Source organism: Moschus berezovskii, chromosome 23, assembly GCF_049115385.1.
Source record: "Moschus berezovskii isolate FMDL1 chromosome 23, NW_MosBer_1.0, whole genome shotgun sequence".
Classification (NCBI taxonomy): Eukaryota; Metazoa; Chordata; class Mammalia; order Artiodactyla; family Moschidae; genus Moschus; species Moschus berezovskii.
Genome location: NC_142482.1, coordinates 50,737,892 through 50,758,170, shown reverse-complemented (window position 1 = coordinate 50,758,170; position 20,279 = coordinate 50,737,892). Strand labels below are relative to the sequence as shown.

At 43.3% G+C, this 20,279-nt stretch overlaps 1 protein-coding gene across 2 annotated transcripts in view; it reads right to left on the bottom strand.

The window, feature by feature from the left end:
* The window catches only part of NUP153 (nucleoporin 153), a 65,432-nt gene extending 60,269 nt beyond the window's left edge, over positions 1-5,163 (bottom strand). For both annotated transcript variants that reach the window (XM_055405841.2, XM_088831316.1), the window contains exon 1: positions 4,602-5,163. In XM_055405841.2, the coding sequence (XP_055261816.2) occupies positions 4,602-4,715 (114 nt within the window). In that variant the 5' untranslated portion in view covers positions 4,716-5,163. The remainder of the gene's footprint in view (positions 1-4,601) is intronic.
* Between the last annotated feature and the right edge of the window lie 15,116 nt (positions 5,164-20,279).

Genomic DNA, 20,279 nt, shown 5'->3' with positions numbered 1-20,279 from the left:
AATGGGCAGGGAAACTGCAATATCTTTACAGACAGATGAGGCATTCTATCACTCTGTTTCAGACAGTTCTGTTCTGTTCTGTCACTCAGTCGTGTCCGACTCTTTGCGACCCCGTGGACTGTAGCCTACCAGGCTTCTCCATCCATGGGATTCTCCAGGCAAGAATACTGGAGTGGGTTACCATTTCCTTCTCCAGGGGATCTTCCCGACCCAGGGATCGAACCCGGGTCTCCCGCATTGGAGGCAGACGCATTAACCTCTGAGCCACCAGGGAAGCAGTACATACAGTTAATTGTATCTCGGGCCAAGACTTTTCAACTGGGCTTCCTGACACAGAAGAATCATTCAAAAATATATTACAACCATGATCATAAGCTAAGCAGCTACAAGTAAGACGTTTTTGAAAATACAAGGTCATTAACATTACATCTTTCCAATAATATTCTGTGCCTAATGAAATAGTTTTAATTAGTAACATCAGACCATTTTATTTCAAACTAATAGGTAATTGCCTCCAAGGGCTTTCCAGGAAATGGAGACATCTGGGCTTTTTTTGTCATGAGAAAAATTGGTGAGTAAATTGATAACTATTACACAAGGGCTTCTCATCGCTAACAAAATTTTCTACTATTCATTAAACGGTATGTGGATTTATTTTCCTATACACTTAAATGACTGGCATCTATGAGGAAAATGTTAAAAATAACATATTTTTGAATAGTTTAAGGCTGTTTAAAGGTTTGGCCTCATCACTCAGAAAACAAGTCGTAAAATCCAATACAAGCCTATAAAAGATTGAATTTGGGTATATAAAAGAAAGATATCTCTCTACTAACCAGAGATTAAAACATTTAAATCAAAAGGTTCTATTTAACCATAACAGTTTCCAATGAGTCCTTACTATATATTCCAGGCCCAGTTCTCTAAGAGCTTTACCTACATTATCTCACTCAACACCCCACAACAGTTTCACTTCACAGATGAGTAAATTAAGCAGAGAACTTTCCAAGTCCGGGCAGAACAAGGATTCAAACCCAGATGCTCTGAGTGGATTATAGCACTTTTTTCTAACATCTATGTCCATTTGTTTTGCTAACAGTATTAATTAAACATCTAGAATAAAGCAAATAAAGATAAAAGTCAAAACAACTCAGATTTCTGGGATGAGTTATGTATTCAATCTTTAAACATCCCTCCTTTTCAAAACTGAGAATGCTCTTCAGCCATCCAATACCAAGCAAGACATAATTCTCTGGGACAGAATATCATACAGAAGCTACCAAAAACAGCAAAAAACCATACAATCTTATAAACCAATATTACGCAAACCATAGTCTGTGGCCCAAATTCAGCCCTCAGTCTGTTTTCATACAGGCCTCAAGCTAAGAATGATTTTTACATTTTTTAGAGTTATAAAAACAAAGCACGTGCAGGAACAAAACCTAAAATATTTACTATCTGGCCCTTTACAGAAGTTTATAGACTCCTGATCTAAGCTACTGAATAGATTAAAGGAGCTTTCGCTGCCCCCTCCCTCCAAAAAATACCTAAATGCAGAAACTGACTTGAAGGAGAAACTGCCTCTAGACAGATAAAACGAGTGGGTTCCCTTAGCTCCAAACCAGAAGGCAAAACCTCTGAAGCACACCCCCCAAAAAGGGCAAAAATAAGTAGTTCCCCTCTCACCAGGAGGTGGCAGTAGATTCTTCAAGAGGCAAGGTTCTGATTTGCCCACCGGCTCAAGCTTTTTGTGGCGGTTATTAAGAAAAGCAGCTTGACCTCTCCAAAGCTCACTTTCTGGACCTGACAATCTGCACAAAAAGGAAATGGGAAAGGAGACTGAACAGGCAACAAGAACTAACCACACACTCTTTAGGGACCTGTTCACTCCCACTAGAAAAATGACACCATTTCCTAAATGCATCTGGGCTAAGAGTTAAAGAGTAGGGAAGAAAGCAGGTGAAAATAATCAACTTGACCATTCAGTGCTGGTCTTCACATTCGCTTAAATTACCACCCTTCAGTTAGGTGACTGACAATGAATTTTTCTCTCCACAACTTCAAGCAAGATGCCATTTTAAAGATTAGAAATTAAAAGGAAAAAATGTAAACTTTAGATATACCTCAGCAGAGCTAAACCAGAAGTCAAAATAGGAAATTGCAAGTCAGTGGAACACATGCAAAAGTCACAGGTACTGCGTGATACACAAGTCAGTTATCCTGACAAGCAATGGCAAAGACCCACTAACTGAGCCAGATCTCTCATTCTTCTTTCAGTCTTCAACTGCACAACCAAAAAACTTTGTTTATGCCCAGAAACCAGTGGATGTTTAATCAAAATACATTAGTATAAAACATGCCATGTCATGAAGCTCCATGCTATTCATGATGACTCAGCAGCTGCTGCTAAACACAGAGGTGACAGCCTAGGATAGCTGACAGTAAGCAGGTAGTCTACAAGTTCACAGAAGTTTTGGTAAGGACTAAAGAACATCCTTATTTTAAGATTTAAAAATATCCTCAAATTAAATATTCTTTTGTATATGCCTGGATACTTTTCTTTGGTAGTAATTGCCAACACTAATTGTGTTGTTCAGTGGCAAGTCGTGTCCAACTCTGCAACCCCATGGACTGCAGCACGCCAGGCTCCCCTGTCCTTCACTACCTCCCAGAGTTTGCACAAACTCAAGTCCATTGAGTCAGTGAATCATGCTATCCAACCGTATTAGCCAATGCTAATAATACCACAGAGTTGATTAAGAAACTCCCAAACACCTTTAATCCCAATTCAAAAGCTACAAATGTACTTTTTCAATTAAATGGCTGTGGCAAAAAGCTGAATGCTTTAGACAGGGGGAAATGATAAACTACCAAACTTTAAAATAAAACTGCAGTCTGAAATCATATCAGCTCTAAGACAATTTGGATCACAAGTGTTATGCTATTAAGGCATCTTCTCCCTCAAATTAGATTTTTATCCAAGTATATTTAAATATAAGGTGTGACTTTGGCTTTTGCCACCTGGAATATACAAGCTCCTTTCTAAATTCTGTCCATACCATCCAATGATCTTTATGTAGTAACTTTCTCCTAAGGAAAGCCCTCAGACACTTTTCAGAAAAACCAGAAAGCACATGTGTCAAACTTCCTCGCAACAGAAGGATTAGAAAGGGCCAGGCTTGTGACCTGAATTCTAATCTTGCTCCTCACAAAGAAAATCTGAAAACCAAGCCTATCTAGGGGAACACTGGTGGGAGGTAATAGCAATGCCAAGACTTGGAACCATTAATAGAGAGCTACCTAATATTATAAACTACAAACTTCACTACTAAGAAAGTTCTCCCAAGAGTTTACTTTTAAAATTCTGTTTTTAATGATACAATTTAACAACAGCACCAAACATGTTTAACGTTAAATATTTATCATCATCCGGGATAAAGCAACCTAGAAGTCTACCTTTAACAGTATGCAACAAGTTATCAGACCCTTTTGCTATACTCTTTAGGTTTAAGGCCCACACTTACTTCCTACCTTAGTATCAGTGAAAAGTTTTACAACTGACTTTTATTAGAAGGTTTTCAACATTTTCCCATTCAATCCCCCATTACAAACAAGCAAAACTTAAAATACTGAACTTTCTCAGAATCAAATGTCTGAGGAAAAACTCACAATTTTATAATTTCAAACACCCACGAGTGCATAAGGTGGTTAAATTTCAAGACCACCAACATTCCTGTAGGGTCTAAAGTACCTAAAACTTCTAGAATACCCATTACAATATTAAAATATTTTGTGCATGAGATCAGAACTGGAGTCCCGGTCAACTGTGCATAATGGCCAATTCTAGTCTCCAAAATAAAACGCGCGGGTGTGTTTGGGGAGGCGGGGGAAGAAAGGTTGGACAAAAGTGGGGAGGGAAGAGTCTCGCGACGGAAAAAAAGACGTAAGTACGGAGAGGGACTTTCAAAATGCCCCAGTGCCACTAACCATATCCCGGCCGAAGAAAAAAATAAAAAATAAGCCAGGGCTCTTAGATCGGGGAGGGCCACGAGGAGATAGAGAATTTAAAGGATGGAGAATAAGTTATTCCACTTTCCCTGTAACAGCACCCCCGCCAACCCCAGGTAGGTACGCTGGCGGGGTGAGGATCAGAGTCCTTGGGGCAGCCCCCCTCCCCGCACGCGCGGAAACGCAGGAGACTAGAAATCTGCAGGCGTTGGGGGGGGCCTTCCAGCCACAGCATTTTCCCTTTTCCCTTGAGGGACATGAGTAATTACTCCCCCCTCCTCCAAGCTCCTAATCCCCGCCAAAAAAAAAAAAAAAGGGCAGAATCCGTGGGCCTCGGACTCGTGTTCCCGCCCTGCGCCCCGGCCCGGGAAAAGCCCCGGGGCGGAGCGGGCCGGGGGCGGGGAGAGGCGGCCGAGCCACACGTGTGCGCCGCAGGGCTGGCCGGCCTCAAGCCCACTTCCCGTCGCCGCCCCGGCGGCCTCGGCTCCCGCCGCCGCGCCCGGGGCCTCCCGGCCGCTCCACGTGGGGCGCCAGGGCCGCCCCCGCCGCCGCAAAGGGCCCCCCGCCTCACACGCGGCGCCGGGCTCCCTCACCTGGTGCTGCGGTCGCCCCTGCTGGTACGGCTTCAGCGGGCCCTGGTGGCAACGCCGCGTCCGGATCTTGCCGCCGCCGCCGCCGCCGCCTCTGCCTCCGGCTCCCGAGGCCATGGCGGAGCCTCCGCGGCTTCCCCCTCCGCGGCGGGAGAGGCAGAGGCGGCCTCAGAGGACCCCCGCCCCCCGCCTCGCCGCGCCCGGCCCCGGCCCCCGAGAGTCCGCCCGCGCTGCCCTCACTGCGGGGGCCCGGGCCCACCGGGCACCGCGGGGCGGCGAGCAGGAGCGGAGCGGAGCACGCGCGCCGGCGGCAGCGAGGTGGGGCGGCCGGGGCGGGGCGGCCGCACAGGCCGAGGAGCTGGCTCTCCGGCCCCGCCGGCTCCCGCGGACCCCCGCCGCTGTGTGTGTCACCGTCTCTATGGAGATTCCCCCCGCAGGAGACGACGCGAGCGGCCCGCGGCGCTGCTCGGGCCTAACGCGGCCGCCGGCCGATGGGGATTCTTCTTCCGCACGCCCCAGCCGTGGAGCTGCCGCAGTTGAAGCCGCCGGCGCCGCCCGCCTACCCCTCCCCTCTGCGCACAGCGCCCGCCCCGCCGCCGCCGCCGCCGTCGTCGTCGTCGCCGTCGTCCCTGCAGTCGCCGCTGTTGCGTCTATTGCCGCTGCTAAGGCCGCCGCTGCGGTCGCGAGCCAGAACGCCGTCATTCGTCAGCGCCCGGCGAGCCTGCGTCATCGCGCTGCGACCGGCTGATAGGCCAGGAAGGAAGGGCTGGTCGAGCCCGCGCTCTCGGACGCGCGGGCCGCTGGGAAATGTAGTTCGGGGGGCGGGGGAGAAAAGGCGAATTCTCGGAAAGGACGCGCGGAAGGAGAGACGCACGGTTTGCCGCAGAGGCACAAAGCCAGGAGGTTCCGTTCCTTTTCCTGAGCTCGGCTATAAACGTAGACTTTGAAAGACGCATTTAACACAGAAGCAGTAACCTCCTTCTTACTCTCCTCCTTCCTCGTGGTAAAGAGAACAGAAAGTGAGCAAGTAGTTAAATTACACAGGAGCGAAGATTATCTTATAAAAAGAAAAAAACTGGTTGAAAAAAACAGTGTTCATGATCTTTAAGCCCAAAGCAGAATTAGAAAAACATACAGTGTCGTTAATGTTCCATTGTTACATAAGAGCGGTTGTCAAAGAACGCGAATTCTGGTTCCACCACTCAAGCTTGACCTTGGAGAAGTCAAAACCTTCCTCCTCCCTATAAAACGGGAACTTTAATAACCACCTTATAGAGCTGTTGTGATCATCCGAGTGGAGCACTTAGTATATTTCCTGGTGTATGGGAAATGCAGTAAATGGGTACAATGACCGTCAGCCCACATGAGAGGTAAAGAGTATATTAGCAGTAACAAAACTGTACATATATTTGCCCCAAATAGAAGACGTATTTAGGAAAGTGAGTAAGTGAGCTAGGCTCAAACACTGAATCCACGAAGTATAGATATTTTAAGAGTTGACCGTTAAAAAGATCTTGGTGATCAGGTGGTCTAGACCTCATTCAACGGACAAGACAGGGGTCCAGAGAATTCAGGTGGCATACTGGAGGACCCTTAGCTGGTCAGACAAAGCCAAGACTATAACTCAGCTTTTCTGTAAGAGTTCAAACAAAGTAAGCAAAAGATTAGGAAGAAAATCTACCACTGTGAAAACATAGGCTTAATGGTCCATTTGGCTTCCCTGGTGGCTCAGGGTTCAATCCATGGGTGGGGAAGATCCCCTGGAGAAGGAAATGGCTACCCACTTCAGTATTCTTGCCTGAAGAATTTCACGGACAGGACTGGGAGGGCTACAGTCCAAGGGGTCTCCAAGAGCCATACATGACTATGCAGACAGACACACACTTAATTTTAAATCTATCCCTTAGTAGCTATGTAGCCTTGGGGAAGTTATCAGTCTCCTAAGTTTCCCTTTCCTCATCTGCAAATAGAATGAGTATTAACCTCAACAGGTTGGTGGTTCTGATGAAAGGGTTTATATATATAGTTCATAATAACTGCTTAGAAAGCATCTAATAGCATCCAGTTATCAGATACAAATAATTAACTGTAAGACTGTTAAACCATCTCTGCCACCAAACTGCATGAGTCCAATCACTATATAAATCATGTAAGTCAAAATGTGAAGCTGAACCTACAGTACCTTGAAATTTGTAGTACCCTCCAGAACCTCAGGAACCATGCCATATCAAGCATAGGTTTACAGAACAAATGGCATCTCTGACTAAAACCACCAAGACTATAAAAATTTCCCAAATATGATGGACAAAATTAATCTACCTCCTTTTTGTGCTTCAGCATCTTCCCCCTAAAGCACTCTTCCCCCTAAATTTCTTCCTCCTAAAGCACTTCATCTTTCTTCAATACAATTGTCTTCAAGATTCTTAGCTAGGAATGTGACAAGCAGAATAAAGTAATTCATAATAAGCTAACTTCATGGAAAGATGTGTTCAGTTCAGTTGTTCAGTCGTGTCCGACTCTTTGCGACCCCATGGACTGCAGCACACCAGGCCTCCCTGTCCATCACCAACCCCCGGAGTTTATTCAAATTCTTATCCATTGAGTCGGTGTTGCCATCCAACCATATCATCCTCTGTCGTCCCCTTCTCCTCCTGCCCTCAATCTTTCCCAGCATCAGGGTCTTTTCAAATGAGTCAGTTCTTCGCATCAGGTGGCCAAAGTATTGGAGTTTCAGCTTCTACATCAGTCCTTCCAATGAAAGATACGTACCTGAACCTTTAATGGCACTACACATATAAGATATTGAACGTAGCCACATCCCATTTACCCTTTTCACCCTACCAAACTCAAGATTTCTAGCACAGGAGATTGGCTGGGACTCAACAATCATTCCTTTGTTCGAGGCTTGTTGTTTGGTGTATGGGACAGCATTCCTGGGTTTTCCCAAATGGTGAAGTGGTAAAGAATCTGCCTGCTAATGCAGGAGACACGAGTGACATGGGTTTGATCCCTGAGTTGGGAAGATCCCCTGGAGTAGGAAATGGCAACTCGCTCCAGTATTCTTACCTGGAAAATTCCTGGGCAGAGGAACCGGGCAGGCTACACTTCACCGGATCCCAAAGAGTCAGACTTGACTGAGCGAACAGACACACATGTGCACACAGCATTCCTATCCCAGCTCTGAAAGAAAAGGACATGCAAAGAATGGGGATAAATTCAGGTAAAACTTCAGAATTTAAGATTAGCAGGATTTAGGGACATAAATCCACATTCCTCTTTAGCCTTGATCTTAATTGTTTACCTCATTTTATCATAATTTTTTGAAGTTAAGCAAATGTGAGGGAACGATAATGCATTAGTCCCAGATTCAGGTAACTGAGTTATTGGCAACTTTTCCAAGCTTGAGAAGGGATAAGAAAAAGAAACCTGCATTTTAAACTTCCCACTGCCTGATTTTACCCTGAAATAGTATCAGCCTCAACTATGGGATGAAATAATTTCTTATATGTAATTTGAGATTCTAAACTAACATTGTTTCTGTGCTGAAATTCAGTTTGGAGTCACAAATCAACAAATCTAGAATTCTTCACATATTTTTGGTACAGAACTCATTGTTCAGTTAGGAATTACTAGAAGTAGAATGAGTTATAACAAACTATTCTGATTATGAAACAAAAAACTGTCCACCTTCAAATATACAAATAATCATTGAACACTTCTCTAAGAGGTACTCTGTGGGGAAAATATCAAATGTCATGGAATAATAATAGGGATTCCTGAATTCCTTCTAACTGTATTAGGAGTTAAGTTTAGGGGGAAGGGAATAATTATTATTTCATACTTTCAATTAAGCAATTTCTAGAAATGATAAAATTTAATCTCTATAAAACCTATGATATTCCATAGTTCACAGAATTGGAAGCTATCACTTGTAGATTTTCTGTTTTAAAGTAGCTATCTTCTTTAATCATCCTTTATTCATCAGTTCTGTTCTCATCAGTCTTTGGGGGCTAGACAAAACTGAAATGGCTCTGAGAAGCGATCTTATGTTTTGGGTTGTTTCACTGGGTGTATTTTAATGGAAACTAATTTCTCCCCTACTAGGTTTTAGACTTCAGGTTTTTCCCCTCACTGCTATAATCTGAACACACAGAACAGTGTTGACACATACCAGCAACTCTACGTATACTATGGCTCATTTGCCCAAAATCCGATTATGACCAATGCCAACTGTCTCCATCGTCTTGTAATAAATACAACGATGAATACAGTTAAACTACTTTCTCTAACCTTCCCTAGCTTGCATACATTCTTTTTCAGTACACCATAACACATTAATATTTCTCAAATCCATTCATTTACTCATGGTAAAGCATTCATGAACATTATGAACAGATCCCTATGAAAAAGTTATGCAGGAATTATTATCCTCTGAACCTTTGCCAGCACTCAGTCATTTTTGTAGCCAATTTAGGAACCTACCTTCTACTTAAGTCTGGGGGTAGTTTTTTAAGATTCTTTTTTTCCAGTTCAGTGGAGAATTCCACACTTTAGAAATTTCTATCTCTGATGGCCTTCACATTGACTAAAATGTTTAGCTCCTCAGTTCAGTCGCTCAGTCGCGTCCAACTCTCTGCGACCCCATGAATCACAGCACGCCAGGCCTCCCTGTCCATCACCAACTCCCGGAGTACACTCAAACTCATGTCCACAGAGTCGGTGATGCCATCCAGCCATCTCATTCTCCGTCGTCCCCTTCTCCTCCCGCCCCCAACCTTTCCCAGCATCAGAGTCTTTTCCAGTGAGTCAACTCGTCGCATGAGGTGGCCAAAGTATTGCAGTTTCAGCTTTAGCATCAGTCCCTCCAGTGAACATCCAGGATTGATCTCCTTTAGAATGGACTGGTTGGATCTCCTTGCAGTATAAGGGACTCTCAAGAGTCTTCTCCAACACCACAGTTCAAAAGCATCAATTCTTCGGCGATCAGCCTTCTTCACAGTCCAACTCTCACATCCATACATGACCACGGGAAAAACCATTGCCTTGACTAGACGGACCTTGGTTGGCAAAGTAATGTCTCTGCTTTTTAATATACTATCAAGGTTGGTCATAACTTTCCTTCCAAGGAGCAAGCGTCTTTTAATTTCATGGCTGCAATCAGCATCTGCAGTGATTTTGGAGTCCAAAAAAATAAAGTCTGACACTGTTTCCACTGTTTTTCCATCTATTTCCCATGAAGTGATGGGACCAGATGCCATGATCTTTGTTTTCTGAATGTTGAGCTTCAAGCCAACCTTTTCACTCTCCTCTTTCACTTTCATCAAGAGGCTTTTGAGCTCCTCTTCACTTTCTGCCATAAGGGTAGTTTAGCTCCTAGTATTGTCTTATTGCATAATGAGAATAGATATTTCCCAAGTGTATGATATGATAGCCATTGGAAAGACAAGACTCAAATATCTGGCTTAGGATCATCTGGAAATTACAGGATTCCCATCCTCATGGGGATATGAGGATATATTGAAGAAAGGGAGTGGAGTGTACATCAACAGGGGCACTTGACTGTGAAGGGCATTGTACAACAGACCTCCAAATCACAGAGAGAAGCCACGTGAGGAATATCAGTAGAATTCAATGTATTTGTTTCTATGAAGGCTAAAGGGGGGAAAAAATAACTGCCATTCATATTCAGATCAAGTGGCAGAAACTGAAACAAAATACAGAAGGTTAGGAATTCCTTCTCAATTAGTTGAAAACAAAAATTAGAACAACTTTACTTTTCTTAAATCTGGATCCAGTTTTTTTTTCAGCCAAAACAGATGGTGTATTGGAAGAAATCTTAATTTATGACAAGCCTATTACTACCAGGGTCCCTCTCCCCCAAGAAACGTCTTTATTTTTCCTCATAGAATATGGTATCTGTCTGCCAATTATAAATTAGCAAATAGACTGCTGACCTTTCTTTAGAGATAAGGAATATCCACCAGTTATAAACGAAATACAATTTGGTCTACACCCAATGAGGATTTAAAAAAAAAAGAATAGCATTTCTATCTTCTTCAAACGGCAAGAAAATTCTAGCCAAAGGAGTATTTAGAAATGACAATTACAAGAAGTTAGAAAGGTGTATATTTAGCCTACCTACACAAAATGTGGTATTTGCTATGACATGTGTTGAAGCAATTTTATGGAGAGTAAGTTTAGATCTATCTCTATGATATTCCACAGATATTTCTATGTGATAATTATTACCAAGCATTTTATTAGATAGAAAAATAAGGTTAAACTAGTGGGGGTTTTTTCCAAATGTATTATGAGGATTATAATGAACTTCAATCTCAGAGGGAGAAACTCAAAAAGGGGTTGGAATTCTACAAAGGTATTGGAGTTTCTGTCTGTATCTTAGGGACAAGAGAGGTCACCAGCATCAGGAAGATATTTAATGATGTACATTATTATACTCTCATTAACTGTGTTCTCTGGCTTTGGGGAATAAAGTAATACTTAAGACTAAACGGATTAACTAATATAATCAAATTTTGATTAACCGTCTATATCACTTAATTCCAAGAAGGAAATGGCAACCCACTCCAGTATTCTTGCCTGGAGAATCCCATGGACAGAGGAACCTTGCGGGCTACAGTCCATGGGGTTGCAAGAGTCGGACACGACTGAGTGACTTTTTTTTTTTTACTTTATTCTTCCTGACTGCATATGTCAATATATAGTTGTCTTTAGCATATACGTGTTTATGTATCTTCCATTAAAGTTGAAGCCACATTTTAAATTCATCAACACTAAAAGGAAATCCAGTTTTACTGAATGAAATAACCAAATTCAGGAAGACCAGTCCCATCCTAATATTTAAGACAGGTAATGAACCAACCTAGATAGCATATTAAAGAGCAGAGACATTACTTTGCCAACAAAGGTCCGTCTAGTCAAAGCTATGGTTTTTCCAGTGGTCATGTATGGATGTGAGAGTTGGACTGTGAAGAAAGCTGATCGCCGAAGAATCGATGTTTTTGAACTGTGGTGTTGGAGAAGACTCTTGAGAGTCCCTTGGACTGCAAGGAGATCCAACCAGTCCATTCTAAAGGAGATCAGTCCTGGGTGTTCATTGGAAGGACTGATGCTAAAGCTGAAACTGCAATACTTTGGCCACCTCATGCAACGAGTTGACTCACTGGAAAAGACTCTGATGCTGGGAGTGACTGGGGGCGGGAGGAGACAGGGACGACAGAGAATGAGATGGCTGGATGGCATCACCGACTCGATGGACATGAGTTTGAGTGAACTCGGGGAGTTGGTGATGGACAGGGAGGCCTGGCGTGCTGTGATTCATGGGGTCACAAAGAGTCGGACACGACTGAGTGACTGAACTGAACTGAAGCCCTCTAACACACTATGTGTTCATTTCAAATCTGAGCACTTAGTATATATGTCCGTGTACAAAACATTAAAACAACCTCTGTCCATGTAGTACATTATACTTTATCATCTTAATGAATTCCCTTAAAATTTACTGTACTGTGCTTTTTTAACCACTAGTACATAACACTAATAATTTACCCCCAATTCTACATTCTAAATTCTAAACACCTGCTACTGAATTTATCCAATACAATAAATCTAATGGCTTACTTTAATTTTTTAAATATAATTCCTTAGTTACATTAGAAAACTGGATTCATTATTAAAGTTGCAAATTTACGTTTGCAAATTTCAGTTTGCTCACACAGAGACCAAGCTTTTTTATTTTTAAAAAGCATTTGTAGAGGATGCTAGAATTTAATAGATTTATTAAGACCACTTTTCAAGAACAGTCTACTAATTATTGTGTTAACAACCCTACTATACACGTCACTCCCCCCATCACCAGAAAGGCACAACCTCCCCATCTTAAAGGTGTCTCTGGTTACTCAGGGGCTAACAACACCGTTCCTTGGGAGCTTGTTAGAATAAAGGATCATCCCAGGCCTGCTTAATCAGAATCTGCCTTTCAACAAGGTCACCAGGTGATTCGTATGCACAGAACATCTGAGAAGCAGCACTGTTTTAAGAGTTAACCATGCTGCAGAAGTCATAAAGCCTATCTGAAATGTTAGCAGTCTGAAACTAAACATTAGATATAAAATATACTTGAGCACTTTAAAGGGCACCTTGCTAATTCCCAACTATCCTTCTTCATTTGTGCAAATTTTCTTTTAGAATTCATGAAAAAAAAAAAGTCATGGACAGAGAATAAACCATCTTAAAATTCAAGAAGCTGCGAGCAAAGAGAAATTCTGAAAAATATCAGACTACTTCCTCAGAATTGTTGTGGCTTTTCTCTTTTCCAAGCACTCACAAAACTAATTTTAAGGTAGAAATTCTAAGAGGGAATATTCTTGGTACTAGGTGAGCGTCTAATATCTAAAATGCTGTTTAAAAAAATCAAGCAACGTGGAGTAAAATCTTTATAGATGTCACTTTCCTAAACTGTTGGGACAGGAATGATGGCAGCTTTCTGCTTAACAAATCATAAAAGCAATTAAATAATTACCTACTAATAGCCTGATCTCTTACATAGGTGCTCTGAAGTCAAAACAAAATTCAGATACAGTGTTTTCTCCAAAAATTACTTCTGGGGAAAAAAAAAACTAATAGGGGATTTTTAGACTAAATATTCCTTCCCTGACATTAGTCATCAAAAGTATTCTTTGCACAACATAGCTACAGCTCTTAACTCTCACAACAGAGAAGGCCTAAAAAGTTGTGAAATACGAGGAATGAAAAATCTTTTTTTAAAGGGCTCACACACATCTCCCCTCCTATAGGCCAAATGTAAACAAACACATTTGTTCATAAGAACACTTACACATCAAAACATCAAGATAATGGAGTATAACCAAAGTTTCTGCGAAAAGCAGGCTGAGGAATCCCTGCTCGTCATTAGTCTCCAGCCAGCTATTTACGTAAGAGTTGATGAACCAGCAGCTTGAAGCACATGTAGATTTTTTTCCCCCCTCTTATTTAACATCTGGTACATTTCATCTTTACCACAAGGTGGGCAGAAATGAAATTAAGCATTTTTAATTTTCATTAGCAGCTTTTTTCCAAAGGAAGCTAGACTATTAGCTGAAATAAAATTCTGGATTTAGTACATTCTTACTGTCTATGCTGCTGCTAAGTCACTTCAGTTGTGTCCGACTCTGTGCGACCCCACAGATGGGAGCCGACCAGGTTCCTCCATCCATGGGATTTTCCAGGCAAGAGTACTGGAGTGGGGCTTACTATCTATAATACTACCATAAATAGCAGAGCTGGTTCAACTGACCAAACAATTAAGATGATTTTAAACCCAGGACCTATAGCCCACGGCCTGTCTTCAACTTATCTTACCTTGTTTGGGTTCATTATAAGGACAACAAGATACCATGAGTCAGCACAAATGTGGTTCTTTAAAACCAAAACTCAAAAAGAACTCATCCAGCATTCTCCAAAGCAAACATGAGTGGAGCAAACTCTGCATACAATATTAAATCAGCAGTATTGCCAAACAAACAGAAGGCAACTCTGCAGCCATGGAGCAAAGCTGGTTAAACAGACCCACCTCTGGCCTGGGGAAGGTAAGGCCTACGAAGGTCTGGATTCAGAATTAGAATGTCAAAGCATACCCAAAGTCTCCGCAGAGGCCCTCACCAAGCCAAGGCACAGCTTCTACCAGCCATGACGAGATCCAAGCCACCGCTTTGCACTGGCGCTTTTTGACTTGTGTGGTCCTCACATCTTGCCATTTCTGAGAGTCAGCACGTAACTCCTAAGCACTTAGTATTAGAAGCACCTGCTTTCAGGCTCATGGCTTTCCACTGAGGTGCTGGGATCAGTGAGTGGTCTTAGCTTTCCGCCTGCTAGTGTGAGAGCATAACCCCCTTTCCTTTCTGACTAGGTGGTGCCATGCTGAACCTCAGTTGCTCTGTAAACAGGTAAAGCGGACACAGATCTACGGAAGGCCACTGGGAGCAGACGGTTGGGAAGGAGAAGCCATTTTACTGATTTCCCTGCCGGGCCTTGTGCACAGGCCTCTGCTTTCTCTCATCATCGGGGCCTCGCCTTTGCTACGCTTCCTCAGATAACAGCTACTTTTTCTCAAGGTTTGCTTTGCGTTTACAAACAACCCGACTTTCCCCCTTCCTTTGCTCTATCATTAACTCTGAAACAGCATTTTTAGAAAAGTCTAAAAGACCGAGATGGAAAAAAAGATACAATAGTTCTTAAAAGCTTTCTAAGTTCAAGCTAAGGGAAACTACAGTGGCCAGTTCTACATCAAGTCGAAACAAGCCAAGTCAGATCCTTTGTTTAGATATTTTTTTCAGCAACTTTCACTGACAACTTCCTACCTGTGCCAGCAATATAGAAAAAGAAAGGGGGAAATGTTTAAGGGGTGATGTAAGAGAGCAGAAGGGAGGGCTGAAGAGAGAAAGGGGGAGAGCAAATTGTGAATTCTGATAGTCACGACAAGCAATTTCTGGAAACTCGCCGTCAAAAGTTCTGCTAGGTCAGAGGCTGACCTGAACTCACCTTGGGTGGATTGACCCTCTTCAAATCAGTCTTCTGAATCTACATTGACTCCTCATTGACCCAAATTCAAACGCTATGAAATAAATGAAGGAGAGATGAGGGGTACCTTGCAAGAATGGTGCTTCGGACGTGCAGAGGATCACTTACTAGTGTCATAAATAATGAAGGACTGATAAATAATACATTAGAAAGAAAAGACCCTCTGTATTGCCACATCATGGTGTCCTGAGTTCCATATCAAGAGTACCAGGTGCAAATTGGCTACATGTTTCCTAGAAGGCTGAATTCATATTCACAGAAGTTTTGCAGTTCGTTGTTTCCCTCAACCACTTTTATATGATGGAATTTTTTTCGGTGTATTTCAAAAATATGTTACAATCTGTAAAAATAATTTATTAATATTAAAACACCTCTAATCTCCCCTTTCTTTTTGTTTACGTCCCTGGTGGCTCAGACATTAAAGAATCCACCTGCAATGCAGGAGACCTGGGTTCCATCCCTGGATTAGGAAGTTCCCCCGGAGGAGGGCATGGCAACCCACTCCAACTTGCCTGGAGAATCCCCATGGACAGAGGAACCTGGCGGGCTACAGTCCATGGGATTGCAAAGAGTCAGACACACCGATCAACCAAGTAAGCACACTTTTTGTTTTTCTCTCTCTTTTTTAAAAATTAATTAATTTTAATTAGAGGCTAATTACTTTACAGTATTGTGGTGGGTTTTGCCTTACATTGACATGAATCAGCCATGGGTGGACACGTGTCTTGCATCCTGAACCCCCCTCCCACCTCCCTCCCCAGCCCATCCCTCAGGGTTGTGCCAGTGCACCCGCTTTGAGTGCCCTGTTTCATGCATCGAACTTGGGCTGGTGATCTATTTCACATATGGTAATATACATGTTTCAATGCTATTCTCTCAAATCATCCCACCCTCGCCTTCTCCCACAGAGTCCAAAAGTCTGTACTTTATAGCTGCAAGCACAAATTTTTTGGCTTGTACAATCTTAGTTCCTTGACCTGGGATCCAAGTGGGGGCCCCCAGGGATCAAACTGGGAAGTGCAGAGTCCCAACCACTGGACCGCCAGGGAGTGCCCCCTCCCTTTCTTTTTAAGCACAGCTTACCTCAGACCATGTACTACTTGCTGTGTCAGAGGTAAACAGAAAAAAAAGTCACTTTTATGTAATCAGATGAAGATAGTACTTTCCCTCCGGGATTATACCAAAATAGGGACTGTGAATGACAAGAGAAGAGTATATAGCCTTTAAAACCAGGCTTTCAGAATACCATGCGGCAAATATTTACTTTATTCTGAGCCATATGTTCTGCAGATAGAAACATGATGGTGATATAGGTCCTGCCGTTTAGGGACAGGTAGAAATGGCTATACTTTTACTTTATTTTTAAGTGTTTTGAATAAATACTTATGCAGACAAGTTTCCCTTTGGAAATTTGTATTACATAAATGGCTGTAAGTTTACATTCTTTATTTTAAACAATTTTTGGTCAGAAAAAAAGCTACACTTAAAACCAGCATTGGATGGCATCATCAACTCGATGGACATGAGTTTGAGCAAGCTCCGGGAGTTGGTGATGGACAGGGAGGTCTTGCGTGCTGCAGTCCATGGGGTCGCAAAGAGTCGGACTCAGCTGAGTGACTGAACAACAAACATTGTCCTCACCCCCTGGGCTTGGTGGAGTTGTGATCAGGATGCTGAACTAGGGAATGTGTTGAGTGCTGTTCATTTATTTATTTTTTAAAATAACCGTTTTATGTATTTATGGCTGCTCAGCTTCTGGGATCTTAGTTCCCATACCAGGAATGGAACCTAGCCCCGCTCCAGTGGAAGCACAAAGTCCTAACCATTGGGCCACCAAGGAATTTCCCTATTCCTTTATTTAGATGTAGACAAATTCTTTAGTGTAATAGACAAGGGTAAAAAAAAAAATGCTATAAAGTGTAAACTGTAGACAGATACTGAGGTTGCAATGGGACAAACTGTGTGCCCGAATAATGGCAATATCCCAGTAGGATATTCCAGAGGGGAGGCAGAGACAAAGGAATGTGATTCCTACACTCTTCAGAAATAGATGGGGAAACAGTGGAAACAGTGTCTGCTGCTGCTGCTGCTAAGTCGCTTTAGTCGTGTCCGACTCTGTGCGACCCCATAGACGGCAGCCTGCCAGGCTACCCCGTCCCTGGGATTCTTCAGGCAAGAGTACTGGAGTGGGTTGCCATTGCCTTCTCCGGAAACAGTGTCAGACTTTATTTTTTTGGGCTCCAAAATCACTGCAGATGCTGATTGCAGCCATGAAATTAAAAGACGCTTACTCCTTGGAAGGAAAGTTATGACCAACATAGATAGTATATTAAAAAGCAGAGACATTACTTTGCCAACAAAGGTCCATCTATTCAAGGCAATGGTTTTTCCCGTGGTCATGTATGGATGTGAGAGTTGGACTGTGAAGAAAGCTGATCGCCGAAGAATTGATGCTTTTGAACTGTGGTGCTGGAGAAGACTCTTGAGAGTCCCTTGGACTGCAAGGAGATCCAACCAGTCCATCATAAAGGAGATCAGTCCTGGGTGTTCATTGGAAGGACTGATGCTAAAGCTGAAACTGCAATACTTTGGCCACCTCATGTGACGAGTTGACTCACTGGAAAAGACTCTGATGCTGGGAGGGATTGGGGGCGGGAGGAGAAGGGGACAACAGAGAATGAGATGGATGGATGGCATCACCGACTTGATGGACATGAGTTTGAGTGAACTCCGGGCGTTGGTGATGGACAGGAGGGCCTGGCGTGCTGTGATTCATGGGGTTGCAAAGAGTCGGTCACAACTGAGCTGAACTGAACTGAACACTCTTAGACTTCCCTGGTGGCTCAGTGGTAAGGAATCCACCTGCCAATGCAGGAGATGTGAGTTCAATCCCTGGGTCAGGAAGATCCCCTGGAGAAGGAAATGGCAACCCACTCCATTATTCTTGCCTGGAGAATCCCATGGACAGAGAGCCTGTCGGGCTACCATCCATAGGGTTGCAAAGAGTCAGACTCCACTTAGCGACTAAGCAGCAACACACTCTTACTTAGTAGCTGAGTGCGTGAAATAATAGCACTGAGGTGAATCCTGTGCCATGCACCTCACTGTGTGCTTTACGTGCATTCCTTTTCATCCTTAAAGCGTCTTGTAGGGAGTCGGCTAAAAGAGGAGGGTTAAAGTACTTCAGTCAAAGTCATATACTTGGTAGTTGACAAGATGGGCTCTGAACTCAAGTCTGACTGATTTCAAAACCTACATTCCTTTCTTTAATCCAGGCAGCATTCTAGAACTTCCCACTGCCAATGGGCAGGTGCAGGGAGTGAAGCCTGAGATGTTTACGGAAGCTGCTCAGCCCACTGACATTCCTGCCTCTTCTCACCAAGGTTTGTCCAGCTGCTGCTTCTCAGCCAGGGCCTTGGCAGGGCTCCTGGAGTGAAGTGTGAGCTCAGCTAACCAGGTCAGGGGGACAGTGGCAGTTGTCTTAGTGGGCCCCCTCACCTGTGAGTTTCCTTCTTTGTAGGGTTGCCAGGCAACCTAGAAGATGCCCAGATAAATATGCATTTTAGAACAGCAATGAATATTTTTTTTTAGTATAAGAATGTCCCAGTCGTGCAAATATTGCATGGGACAACTTCTTTGCTAAATCTGGCCACCCTGCTTTTTGACCCTATTTGAAAGCCTTGAATTAGAATTAGAAAGAGTTGCATACATGCTGGAGTAACTTACAACTCTACTTACAACTCTAAAGATTACAACAGGTGCTCTTCAGCTTAAAATTCTGGTCTGTGGGCTGGAACTGTAGGAAGCTCTACAACACATCTGGTGTTCTTGCCTGGAGAATCCCAGGGACGGCAGAGCCTGGTGGGCTGCCATCTATGGGGTCACACAGAGTCGGACACGACTGAAGCAACTTAGCAGCAGCAGCAGCTACAACACATCATACCTGCCCAGTACCTACCCAGACTGTTCAGTGATTCATCATGGGATGCTGCTGTTATTCATGTGATTAGCTTCTGATGCAGCAGATATGTCTTGACATGAGTGTGTCCATGACTCAGGTATTCGAGACATGTAAATTCCTATTTCTTTAACTCAAGAGGATTCTGTTCCAAAACCCCATTTTTTTAGAGGTAGCACAAACATAAACTCTCAAGTCAGGTCTCAACACACTGCCTTTTCCTAGAGTTGCTCCTAGGGTGCATGTCCTGCTGTAGGGGCAGGGCACCTGTTACTTGATGTCCTCAGGCCCTATAAATTGTTGCCAAGGCACCTTGCCTTCCTGGCCTTCTTCCCCCTTTGCACTCCATGTTTCCATCCTATCTCAAATGCAAAACTGATAGGGGCAGAATAAAGGGGAAAAGTAGATGATTAAATAGTTAATCCCACTAGGGGATGGTTGGTAGAAAAAACATGGGAGACCCCTGTAATTAATAATTACTCAAGAGAGCAGTTTTGCTTAAACACAAAACCAAGCAGGCTTGCCTAGCAACAAAACCATGCAATGGAAGCACAAGACTTGCCCCCAAACAATAAAACACTGGTGACATGAGACCCACAACTTCCCAGTGAGCTCAGTAAGTTAATGACCCCTAGGATATAGTGTCTAGGGATGTTGTGTGTTGTTGTTTAGTCACTAAGTCGTGTCTGACTCTTTTGCAAGCCCATGCTGTATAGGCTCCCAGACTCCTCTGTGCATGGGATTTCCCAAGCAAGAATACTGGAATGGGTTGCTATTTCCTTCTCCAGGGAATCATCCTGACAAGAAAACTCCCCTGCTCAACCTGGAGGAGGTACTGATGATAGACGCATGATGTCTACTCAAGAAAAAGAAGGAAGTTCTTCTCCCCTTCCCCACATTTTTTATTGTAAAACTGTAGCACAGTAAATTCTTGGGACGCAGCATTTCTTGCCCACCCACTTGTCAACCTCACAAGCGTCCTATTCTAATAAATCACTTCTTATCTACCGCTTTGCTCTTGCTGAATTCTCCTCTGTGCTGAGACATAAAGGACTGTAGTACCAGAGCTCTTTGGAGCCCGATTTCAAAACTATTTCTCAGAGACCTAGATGCTGCTTGGTTCT